The following is a 12,749-nucleotide window of genomic DNA, read 5'->3' on the forward strand; positions in this document are numbered from 1 at the left end:
CTCATTCAGTACATTTAATAGACACTAATAAAATGTGCTTTTACACAGACACTCTCACAGCAAAGCATAACTTCACTGTAAAATTATGTTTTTACAGAAACTCTACCAGACACAGTAACAATATTTAAACTTGGGAAACCTGGCGGATTTTAAAACAACATCCAGTGGATAAAATGTTCCATATCCAAGTATTTACTATTGAACATACATATTTTTAAAATGAGGTGGACACAGTTTACTGAATAATACATTACATATAAACATAACAAATTTATATTACTGAATTATTTTGTGGACATGTCACTCAATTGAGGAACTGCATTAGAACTAACATTCATTATGGCTAAAGCAAAGTAAACATTCACTTAGTCAGATGAGTGGCATATTGCACTGCCTAATATTGGATTATATTGCACAGCTCTCTTTATTCTAACTTACTGTTGAAATAAATGTATTTAATACAACGCTAACAATATACAGATTTACATTCAGGTCTCGTCTACAACATTGTTGTATCCTATAAATCTGAGCTTAATTTAGTTTGTTTTAACTCTAGTGCAGCTTTCTAGTAAGCAAAGGAGTTCAAAAACATTTACACAGTACTTACATGTTCTCATGAAATGAGTGGCTGAGTATGTAAGTCACACTGTCAGTAGTTTGTTGTTGATTTGAGTGCCTAATTGTTGTTTTTTGAACCTGAAGAATCTTTTGTTTGAACATAGGAAAAACATTTGTTGGTGGGTTGACCCGTACATCCTGATGTGTCAGCTGACTTCCAGGTGACCCCTGATTCTGTTCCCCAGAGGTTAATCACATATAACGGTCATATGTGGAGTTGGTGTGAGCTGCTGGTCTCCTGGATGTGCCTCTGTCCACACAAACCAGGACACTCCCATCTGAGGCAGTTTCACCACTCTGATAAGGGTAATTGAAAGTTAAATATTTTGTATTTATTAGAGGAAAACTAAGGAAGTCTGACATTACAGCTCAATTATATCATAACTACAGTTTTTACAGAGCTTCAAATATACTAAGTGTACTTCATGAACTGATAATCTTGTATTATTGTAAGGTGAAGCCTCCTAGCTGTTAATTCTTCCATTTAAAATTAAAGCATTTGACACTACAAGGTTTAAGAATATCTGTAATCTATTTCCCTACTCACATCATTACTGCTCACAGACAGTTTCCCTGCAGTTCCTTTCTCTTGTAATCCAAGTTTCTCCATAATCGACTCAATCCTGGTTGTGATACCTGCCACAGAGCTTTCAAGGTGGAGAACCTGTCTGGCCAGTCTTTCATAGAGAGAGAAAGATTTTGGTTAATGTTTGTTGGATTTAAATAATTTATCTTATTTGAAGAAGAAAATAGGCACTTCAAAACATATCACAGGTTAAAAATGAAAACTTTTCCTACTTTAGAAACTGTTCCCGATCCACAAAGGTTTGGTTCCTCTGCTCACTGGAGGTTACAGGAGGTTTTTCTAATTCTTTCCCATAGTTGGTTCCAAGATTGTTGAGTTCAGCGCTAAGAGCATCCTGACAGAAAAAAAAGGGAAAACTCATGAAAACCACTTTCTCTGTATTCAATCTTACATTAATGCTTGTCAATCTAGAGTACAAATGAGTCAAAAAACTGCATGAAAGTGATGACCATGTTTATCTTGTAAACCGGTTGCACAAACCCTCTTTTCCTCAAGCTCGATTTTCATCCTCTCCTGTTCATCTTTGTCTAGAATTTGGTTCCCGTCATGGTCAAACCGTGAGAAGGCTGCAGAAATTTCATGATCAGCATGTCCCATCCTACGAGATCATCAGACTGATGAGGGATATCTTTAACAATAAAGTCAGAATGCACTCTTCTTTGTAATATATATTGTCACTTACTCTTTCAGAGTTTCTCTGAAGTCCTTGAATTCGATTTCTCCAGATCCAGACTGTAGCGCCTTCTGAACATCTGATATTTTCTCCTTTTTGAGTTTCAGCTTCATAAATGTCTTCATATAGCTCTGAATTGCAAGAAAACATCAATTTCTTTCACTCTTGTAAAAATATATTCATTGATGTATCTATTTCTACATTAGTTTCATTGCCTTTACCTGTTTGATGATGTCCGTAATCTGCAGCTCATCTTTTTGGGATGAGAGCTCCTCCTTAACCTCAGAATATGTGTCATTAATAATGGCCAGAAACATGTTCTGAGGAACAAATGCATGAAGATATAAAGAGACTGCTCACTTTTGTCATTTTAAAATCAAGAATCTTATGTAGCAGAATGACTTACCAGCAAAACAAAGAAGACAAAGAACACGTAGGTGACAAAATAGATTGGCCCAAGAACTCTGTTAGCTCTGTCGATAGCATCATAATCAAAGTCTCCAAGGATAATCCTGAACTGTGTGAAGCTGCAGGGAGAGAAAAAGAGAAGAATTAAATAGTTGATGCTCAATCATCCTATTTAAATCTGTCCTGCTGAGCTGCTGTGATTGACGCCTCTTACATGCACTTTACGAAGGTGCTGAAGGATTCCACCTCTGTCCCAAACAGCAAATATCCAAGCTGAGCATAAGCAAAGAAGACAATGAAGAACATGATGGCGAATCCCAAGATATCTTTAGCACATCGACCCAGTGTGGAGGAAAGCTGAGTCATGGTCTTATTAAAACTGATGTACTTGAAAACCTACAAGGACAAGAAGAAGGCACACAATTCGTTGGGGGTGATGCCAGAGCCAGATCATTTTTAAAAGTAATGAGTTGAAGTGAAAGACATCTGTACTTTACCTTGATCCATGCAAAGAACAAGTTCACAGCGTTCATGTTGTTGTACTGTGTTTGCCAGAATGCCAGAAATTCAAAATCAGCGTAGATATCAGGTTGTTCTAGCAGTTTGCCAAGCAACTTTTCCACTTTTATAGTTCGGAACAGATTGAATACGATGGCAACGATGGCGAGCTGGGAGGTTGAGAGACTTTATTTTATAGAATCCAACTTAAATCAGGGAAAATGTTTGAATCGAATAAGAATTTTCTTACCATTATGACAACAACGTCCAGTATGTTCCAGATGTTTTTGAAGTAGGACAACTTGTGTATTCGCACCTCAAGAATCTCCTCCACTATATAGTAGAGGATGAATAAACAGAAGACCATCTCGCAGCCCAGGATGAAGTAATCCCAGTAGGTGATGTAGCGAATTAGTCTGACTGTTCTGATCTGGTAGGAAGGGATCGCTCCACCGGTTGCTGGGAATTCAACCACCAACCTGAAAGAAGCAGAACTTTGGTAAATCAATGAATGGTACATGGATGGCACTTACAGTACGCTTCTCTAGTCATATCGACCACTCAAAGTGCTTTACAATGGAAGCCACATTCATCAATTCATACAGTGCTTTACTCTACACATATAATGCTTTACTACCATATGTGCCCATTCACACACCAATGATACATTGGGGGCAATTTGGGGTTCAGTATCTTGCCCAAAGAAAGTTCCGGGAGCCAGAAATTGAACCACTGACTTTCCCATTAGTGGACGATCTGCTCTACCTCCTGAGCCACAACTTTACCCATGAGTTGGGTACCAACTCATGGGTAAAGTTGCTGCTGTTAATTGTGCTCCTCACCTGATGACACAGAACATGTTGATGTTTGCATTGTAAGTGGAGAAGTCGATGAAGACTGCCCTGGTTCCTCGGTCCAGCCAAAGGTTGTCTAACAGTTCCCTCAGTATGATGGTGCTATCCTCTTTGGTCTGACTCAGGTCTTGATAGTATCCTGCTCCACTGTAGGTGGTCAGCAACCCCCAGTGAGAGGAACCCTTCATCTCTTTCTCTGTGTGGTAGCTCCAACTGCAGAGGCACAAAAGAGCACAAAAATATCTACGAAAAGCTCTAAATTTTGCTTTTTCTTGTATATAACAGCACAGTGTCAGAGTGCCTTACGCAGTGCCATTAATGAGACCGAAGCTGAGGTCTTCCTCTTTCTTCTCATTGTAGACATCAAAACATCCCGTGATCTCATCTTGGAAGTCGTCATGGACCTTGCAGGAGTTGTTCTTGATCTTGATCTGCCTCATCCTGGGGACTCCCAGCAGCATGTTCTCATAGTAGATGAAGGACTGGTCTCCGCTGTCTAAGGACTGGTTGTTGTACCATTTAGTCCAGTAGAGGCCGTCCAGTAATGGACCCTGGGCATACTGTTCGTATAAAGAGATGATGGATGCACACAGATTGAAATTTCATAGTCTTATTTATCACTGTGGTGACCATGGAGGAAATGAATATGGAAGGAAACTCACAGTCCAGAAGTTGGCCATGGTGCTAATGGACTGAAACTTTACCCCACTTTCACCGGCTGTATTCACAAATAGGTCCGTCATGGCTTTAGTGTAGTAGTAGGTGCTGGAACTGGTCATACCATATGTCACTGAAAGACAACATCATCACACTGTTGATGCCCAATAATTGATCCCTATCTGGCTTTGCTCAGGCTCAGCTCTAAACATTGCTCCATTCAACAGTCCAAGATAAGACAGTATAGAGGCAGACATGCAATGCCTCATTGAAGACTTGCTGTTTGGCTGCATTTATGTCAGGGCCATCAAATAGATCCAGATTAGAGGCTGTAATTTGTTTGAAGAGAGAGCACACTGGCTTGACAAAAATAGCCTCATCAAACAATGTAAATCTAACTCAGACAAAGCAACAATGGACCAGGCCTAATGCTCTTATCGCTAAAAGGCAAGAGAACAGTGCCCATGTCCCTTTCACTCCTCAAGCTCAGCTGGACAATGGCTTTCAGGCAGATGGATGGGAAGGGCATTTGTGGTAGGCATTAAAGCAGGGTAAATCAACAATCTAAATGCCCCATACAGTAACATCCTGCCAAATTGTGGGCAGTGATCAGCATTGCTAAAAACAAATAGTTGATTGAAATCTACTAAAGTAGGAATATAGTACATAAATACAAGAACACAAAAGAATATATGCAATTGGCTTAATTAAAAATACACTGTCATGTATTAAGTGTTTGTCAGACTCAGAAATAAATTTGAATTCTCTTTATGGGTCATTAAGGTGTTAAAAACATACATTTGGGATGTCAATATTTGGAAGTAATTTCATCAGGTTTCATGATATAAATTAATATTATAATATTAATTTATAATATTATATTATTACAGTGTAAACCTAAGCCTTGTTCGGGTATCACAGCTTTCCTTAAAATTACTCAATTTTCCTGATGCAGAAAATGACTTTCCTATAATTCCAATAACTATTTGCAAATATTGTTTGACCAGTGAAATGGACATAGTTTCTGGTTCAGGATTGATTCCAAACTCATACAATTAGTGTGAGGCAAAAATTTTTGATGGTACGGGTAGAAAACTTACAGAGACATATGTCCACCAGGAACACCAGATAGACCAGTAACTCCCGTAGTGTGGTTCGGACAAACAGTTCCCTGTTGTTAGAGGTGTTTTCGGTCAATGTTGTGCCCCACAACCCTACACAAAAAAATATCAGTGTAAGCCATCAGTTATGAAATTATGACACAAATTTATTTTTTCTAGACAAGATTGTTTGTAAAGACATATCATGAAGAGTTGATTTGAACCATGAATTAAAGGGACGCAAATTATGCTCCAAGAAAGACCAAAATTATTTAGCCAACATAATAATTCCCAAGTATTGAGACATATCAGTGAATTTAGCAGAACTGAAGCAGTACCAAAGAAAGTCTCCAGAGAGATCAGTTTTTTGCCAATATCTCCATATCCATGAAACTGGTAGTACACTTGATATTCAAAACAGAAATACAGTGATAAACTCAGCAGCATCAGTTCCTACCTTTGAAAAAAGAGCAGCAGCCTCTTTGTTTCTTCACCATACTTTGTTCAGTGGATGGCGGTTGCTCAGGTGCATGGTGGAACGGGCCGGGGGTGTCCAGTTTGTAAATGCTGTCCATGGAGCCCTGGAAGAGAGGCTGAGGGTTGTAGATGGTGCTGACAGCTCGGGGAAGGGGTGGAGGAGAGCCACAGTAGCCCTGGTTCACCCAGGCACCATTGCCCACATTGTCGAACTCGCGCTCCACCTGTCCAGTAAGGTGGCTGTCAGCCCGGTTGTTCAGGCACTTCATGCTGTGAGGCGCTGGTGTTTCTCTGTATGAACTGCTGCAGTTTAGGTCAGAAAAGAAAATGAAGCAGAGCAGTACAGGCAGCTTGTGAACACCTGCTGGAGGGATGGTTATAAAGAGCTGATGACATAAGCTTTGTTGAGGGAGGAGCTGCTGGTCCTCTGCTGGAGCTTTTGTAGTCTTGAGATTGAGATCCTGTTAAAACACATTACAGTGATAACATAATAGGTGTGGTACTGATACAACAATGACATACTTGTTCCAGTTGTGCGCGGACACTTCAGTACAGTTTATCCAAATACAACACATTTAATCTTATTTTGGTGAGTGATACAATCAGTGGTGACCAATAAGAGCTCACATCTAGTCCTTTTTAGGTTTGATTGTATGACAGTGATGAACTCAGCAGCATCAGTTCCTACCTTTGACAAAAGAGCAGCAGCCTCTTTGTTTCTTCACCAGACTGATTGCACTTTTATTTGCCAAGTGCCTATAATAAATAATGTATTCAATAAATGATACTTTTCATGGTAGCAACAGGCAGTGCATTTGATAAAATACAATGAAATCAAACATCCCCGGCCTCCACATCACTATCAACCTTCCTTCAAACTGGCAAAGAAAAGTTGAAATGACTAAAAACTGAATTTTATAGTAGGAACCAAATATCAAATACCAAATATCCACCTATACATTTGCTGGAAATGTCTTACAAGACAAAGGGGAGGCTAAATAATTAAGCAGTTAAAAGACATTTTAATTTGTTTTGCCCTCTCAGTTACATACACGCTGAGCACATTGTTGTCACTATTGATTAACAACTCAGTTAGTGAGGAGCTCCTATTGAGGAAATCAATTAATTGCGCGTCGATTATATTTTCTGTCACCAATTGTTCACCACTCAGGACTGAATTAATGAAGAGCGTAATTGCAGTGTCACTGATGGTCTCCGCCTCATTACCGTTCCGCACTTTTGACTCTGTCCTCTATTCATTTTTGACATGCCAACTGTCAGAAAGCGTTTTATTAGGTATGCAAACATTCAACATGGCGTATGAATCATTAGGACCATCTGTATCAGTGTTTGGCACCTTGTCCGTCGACCTCTCCTGCCAACCCAGCAAGCCCCCAGCAACACTTCTTATGTGTTTAAGTGTTCAGTGATTAGTTAAGCAGATAGACTAGAGCTATGTTTCATTTTTGTTTTCTATGATTTGATATGTGATATCCCTCTGCATATTTATCTTTGTATCTATTCATGCCTTTTATTTTGTGCAGCAGTTTGTCATTAAACTAGACAGACTGGAACATGAGATAATCTAAAAACAACACATATTTCCACATATTTCCACATATTACCAACCAAATCAACTGCATGCTAATTAGATGTGTATAGTGTATTAGCAGTTGGACAATACAGTTCATGCGCTGTTGTAGATGTCTTCTCCTTAATGCAGATAGAGTTTGGGTCCAGCTATGGGCGTTCATGCCTGAGCGGCTCTGAACAGAGCGATTACACACAGCCATTACCACACAATAGAGTTTAATTTCTGCTCCCCTGCTGAAGCCGTGGCAGGATCTGGTACACAGCCTTTCTTAATCTGCTGCGGCTTGTGCCACCATTCAAACTTTTTCAAATCTGTAACAATCACTTTTCAGTGGCCGATGATTGCCATTTAAATCTGTAGCTGTGTTGGCTCCAACAATGGACAGCCGCAGATCACGTAGCATCCTGATGTATCTCTGCTTACACTGGACTGTCCTGTAGCAGACTCCGAAAGGCGTTATTTCTACAGAAGAAAATAGAGCATAGAATAATTAAATGATTGTACTTTGTCCTAAAAAGGACTCTATTTTCAACATTTGGATTCTGGTTACCCCACTGACGTAACAGTGTCTTATCTCAAAGCGCAGGAGCTCTGGACAAAAGGATGATTTGTGCAGATTGAGGCAGTGCAGTGGACATGACCTGCCATCAGAACCTGACACACAAAACAAAGAATGTGTTGTAAATTACTTGTTCTCTGTGATAACCCTTTCTTAAATACCAGACAAAAGTGAGGGCTTAATTGCCAAGGTTTTCTAATTAGAAGTTTTTCTGGAAATGAGAAAATGTGCCATAATTGTTACTGTTATGCTTTAAAAGATTTAGAAATGTTGATATTTTACAAATATAAATGTTTTCAAGGAAGGAAAAGGAAAATCAATATAATAAAGACTTGTTAAAAATAATAAAAACTCTAATATACTTAGCAAGTAGCAGTTACATACAGCAGATACAAGCTGCGATATAAAAAAATCCCCCATTTCACCATATTTACAAGACAATAAAGAACAAGAGAAATGTTTTTCATATAAAATAGTTTTTATTTTTGATCAAAAATTATAATTCAACAAAATAGAGGTCTGCGTGTGAAAAATAACATCTATTTTTCAACTCTACAAACATGTACACTTTGACAAAATAGTTACATATTGACTTTCACTAAGACCACAATGATTTTCTCAGAATCCATTGGACATTGCACAACATTTTAGGGCCATATCAAAATAACTGATAAACGTACACCATTGCCTGTATCTTCAGTACAATCTAATGGTCATTGTAACGACGCTACATTTCTTTCATTGCTATACTTCGAACAAAAAGATGCTCAACATTGCTGGGTTTCCTGGCAAAAAATAAATGAAAGACTTCAAACAGAAGCCTTTTGATTGTCATACAAATACTAGAAAAAGAAAGTAAAGCAATACAAATGTATTTACTGGCTCCTAAATTGGAGGAAGAATATTCACAGTCACCCACACGACATCACATGACTGACTACCTAACAGTTTATGCGTGGACCTGATGTCCATCAAACTGATAGGAGAACGACGAGTGGATGTACTCCTGTCCGGTCGGGGAGTCGTACCTCATGAGGCAGGCGTAGTTTTCAGGCTGCACACAGTCAAACTGCAGGTCCAGCCACTGCCTGTGAGGAGCGTTGTGCCTCCTGGCGTCTGTCAGGATCCGGTTGAGGGCCATGATGTAGCTGAGGGCCATCTGCAGGGTTTCGTACTTGGACAGTTTTTTGTCCTGGCCCCACTGGGGGACCACTTTGCGTAAGCGATCAAAGGCTGTGTTCAAACCCTGCATCCTCTTCCTCTCTCTGGCGTTGGCCGCCATCCGTCGCCTCGTGGCGGTCTCATACTTCTCTGGGCTCTTGGAGTCCGGTTCTGAGGACTCGGATCCAGAGTCGGTGCAGCTGGGTCGACGAGATTTCATGGTGTTTGTTTGAAGGATCAAACCGGTGATTGTCCTCAGCTCAGAGAGACTCACTGAGTCAGTGGGTTTGTCAGAGAAGTTTCCAGATTCAGTTTCAGGGTTCCTCCTCTATGTCACAGCCGGGCTGATGTCCACGCTGTGGGTCCTTTGTGTTGAGTGTCAAGTATTTGTAACCCCAGATAGTGGACAGCCTGAGGAGTCCAAGGTGTCTGTGATCCAGGAGACAGTGAGGGAGCAGCTTTTATAAGACGGAGCAGATGAACAGGTGGCAGCAGGTGGAGTCCCTAACCCCCCTGCCCTCCATCCTCAATATTGCTCATAGAGAAACCCATACAGACTCATATACACCCACACCCACTCTCAACACACACACACACACACACACACAGAGGCATATATATGCACACTGGGCACACACACACACAAACAAGACCTTAATGAAATTCCAATTATCTTGGGCTGGGCTATCTGGCTGTGGCTTCACTCAGAGCCATGTGTCACAAACACCAAAAGTCTGCCATCTGGTAGCTCAGCTCACCACAGCTGATAAAAGACTAAGAGTATGGATGTTTCCCTGTTAAACCTACATTCCCACCAATTACGTAAAATCACAAAAATACCCAGTTATTAAAGATTAAGGACTGAGCTCTTAATTAATCTTTAAAGTAAAAAGAATAGTGAGAAATAATTTAAAATAAACACTATCAGCTAAATACATTAAAAAACCTACATCACACATGTTGCTAAAATAGTAAAAAAAAAAAAAAAAAAAAAAAAAAAAAAATGTACTGATGTCATTTAGATCAAATCTAAAATTCACTGTGTCAAAGAAAGTATTTCAAATTTGATTGTATGTGCAAACATCCAGTATTTCACCTGATTGTTTAGTAAAAATGATTAAAAAATATATTCTTTATATTTTCTCTTTCTAAAATATTACTATTATATTTTAGTAAATAAATCTGTGGATATCACAATTTAACGTCTAATTTATCTATAGATTAGATAGATCATCTTTGGAAGCACCTCAGATATAAATCCATTAGGTTTTATTAAATTACATAATCCACCGAGAAGCCTCCTTTCACTTGTCAAGTAGCTGGTCTCTGTGTGATAATAACCATAATCTGAGATTAGCCCGAGGCAACAGAAGTGTAAGTGTGGCCTGTAACCTGAGGGATTTTAACAGCACATCAGGGGATTATGAGTCTCTAACAATATGGACCAAGATGGTGTAAAGATTACTGCAGCATCTGAGATTTGGAGAGCAGGTGTAGAAACATGAAATTCTCCAGAAAACTCTTCTACTTTATATCTTGAAAGTCCTCTGGTGTTTGATCATTAGGACCAGTGCTGTGGTCCTAATGAATCACAGTATGTGGGATACATTAATGTTCCTTATGTAGTGAGGAGCACATGTGAAATAAATAATTGATCTGTGTAGTGGTCCGAGAAAATGAGACAGACAGAATAATTTGTCTGTCTGTCCTCCCCATCTGCCAACATTGAATTCTGTAATACAGGAGGGTAGTCTCCTCTGTCTCTCTCTCTCTCTCTCTCTCTCACACACACACACACACACACACACACACACGTGCGAAACACACTATTTACTGTCACTCAAAAGCTACATAAATACTTCTCTACTTTAACCATACTTTGCTGTCATGCTGTCTGCCCAGCACAAGTACTCTGAGTATTTGAATTTTATGAAACTTCCTACTTACACTGGAGTGCTTTTTGGAGATATTGTAATTTTCACTCTGATGCAGCTGTAGTTACAGTTGCATTGCAAATTAAGATTAAGATTTTTAACGCTCAGAAGAATGAGCTCGTAAATTATCTAAACTACCCAACAATATACAATTAACTAAATGAATCAGTCTTTACCAGCTACACAATGAACATACATTTTACACATTAATGCATCAATAATAATAATATTATATATATATATATACTGTATATATGTATAGTAATATATGACTGCTTTGCACGGTAAAAAGGAGCCATTCTGCAGGAGAAGTAAATTTAATATTTAAATACATTTAGAGTATTTCAGTCCTTATGTCCTTTAAACTGAGATAAAAATGTGAATGCAGGAGTTTTACTTGTAATGGAGCACGTTTACACCACAGAATTGTTGCCACACAATGATCTGAATGTTTCCTCCACCTCTGCTGCTTTAATTTCCAGTGTCATCTTTTATGTCCTTTGTCAGGAGGGACACACAGCTCCTGCCACTGTGTATTGACAAACGCAAAGCTTGGGTGTAGAGGCAGGTTATGAATGATTAATCACTGCCAGAGGCCTAGAATAATGCCTGTCTCTGGTATTGGGTCATGCACACAAGCTGATGCTGTCTGGTCATTTTGGGATGGACTGGTTAGCTGTGCAATTAGGCATATAATCCCATCTACCAGTTGGTTCATTGATTACAGATTGATGTAGTTTGCCAGCTGCTGCTTGTCTTGTCTGAGGACCTCGTCTGAGACGTGGCCCGGCCATTCCGTGTCTTCTTTTTTTTTTTTTTTATTTTGCAACCTCTCACATGATTGGCTTGTCTGAGCACCATGGCTGAGCCATGCCCTCTGTCAAAAGCCATATGTCACAACCGAGGGGTGACCCGTTTGCTCTGACAGAAACCCGCACCCTCATAAATCCAGATCTCCTTATGGAGAAACTGAGATTAAGGAGCAAAGCGTATGTTTCAGTCCAGGAGAAAGTGTAAATCTCATTATCATCACAGGATTATTTTTAAATGAGCAGCATGAATAAGATCACACTTTACTTGTAATAAGCACAGAGAAACACATCACAAGTGTGTCAGTACTTTAGTTATAAATGTGTAGACTTGGTGAATTGGGACTTAAAACTTTGCTACCACGGTTAACTATTATTGTGTTGCTGCTGTAATAATCAATTTGAGCACAAAATGAAAATATGAAACATCATTTAAAACATTGTGGTAATGTGAGTCATCTATGAGAGTAATGAATAAAAAAGGAATAAAGAGTAAAAGTGAAGTTTTCAGCATTGGATTTTGTCAAAGTCCTTTGATATTTATTACTCAGAAACACATATAGCACCCAGTAAACAAGTAGGTCTGGCAGCTGGTGAGATGAGGCTGGGACTATAATTAGGTCAAGTAAGGTGAATGTAATTTTATGCCTATTTGAACTCTCTTTGCCTCTAATTGGACTGATTAGCAATGCTTAATTGGCTTCTGAGCTCTCCTATTTGTTTTGAATTCAGCATCAGTTTAAGCTAATAGGGCTGATTACAGCATAGTCAAAACAAGGTCTCCACAATGTCATGATTTTAACAACCTGTTTCCTTCTTTG

The 12,749-nt window shown here is 39.2% G+C and overlaps 2 protein-coding genes across 2 annotated transcripts; both read right to left on the reverse strand.

Moving 5' to 3' along the window:
• Positions 1–6,404, reverse strand: pkd2l1 (polycystic kidney disease 2-like 1). Its single transcript, XM_071481405.1, has 15 exons — positions 5,852–6,404; positions 5,395–5,508; positions 4,300–4,427; positions 3,944–4,197; positions 3,626–3,850; positions 3,034–3,262; positions 2,783–2,953; positions 2,500–2,681; positions 2,284–2,404; positions 2,099–2,197; positions 1,887–2,008; positions 1,685–1,802; positions 1,417–1,538; positions 1,166–1,295; positions 1–915 (listed from the first exon to the last, which is right to left on the reverse strand). The coding sequence occupies exons 1-15, from the start codon at positions 6,138–6,140 to the stop codon at positions 811–813; spliced, it is 2,409 nt and encodes an 802-aa protein (XP_071337506.1). The 5' UTR covers positions 6,141–6,404; the 3' UTR covers positions 1–810.
• A 2,091-nt stretch (positions 6,405–8,495) lies between these two features.
• On the reverse strand, positions 8,496–9,604 carry atoh7 (atonal bHLH transcription factor 7). Its single transcript, XM_071479761.1, has one exon. The coding sequence runs from the start codon at positions 9,403–9,405 to the stop codon at positions 8,974–8,976; it is 432 nt and encodes a 143-aa protein (XP_071335862.1). The 5' UTR covers positions 9,406–9,604; the 3' UTR covers positions 8,496–8,973.
• Between the last annotated feature and the right edge of the window lie 3,145 nt (positions 9,605–12,749).

The sequence above is a fragment of the Trachinotus anak genome, unplaced genomic scaffold, assembly GCF_046630095.1.
Source record: "Trachinotus anak isolate AG129_WGS33_773 ecotype Australia unplaced genomic scaffold, CSIRO_AGI_Tana_v1 ptg000007l, whole genome shotgun sequence".
Lineage (NCBI taxonomy): Eukaryota > Metazoa > Chordata > Actinopteri > Carangiformes > Carangidae > Trachinotus > Trachinotus anak.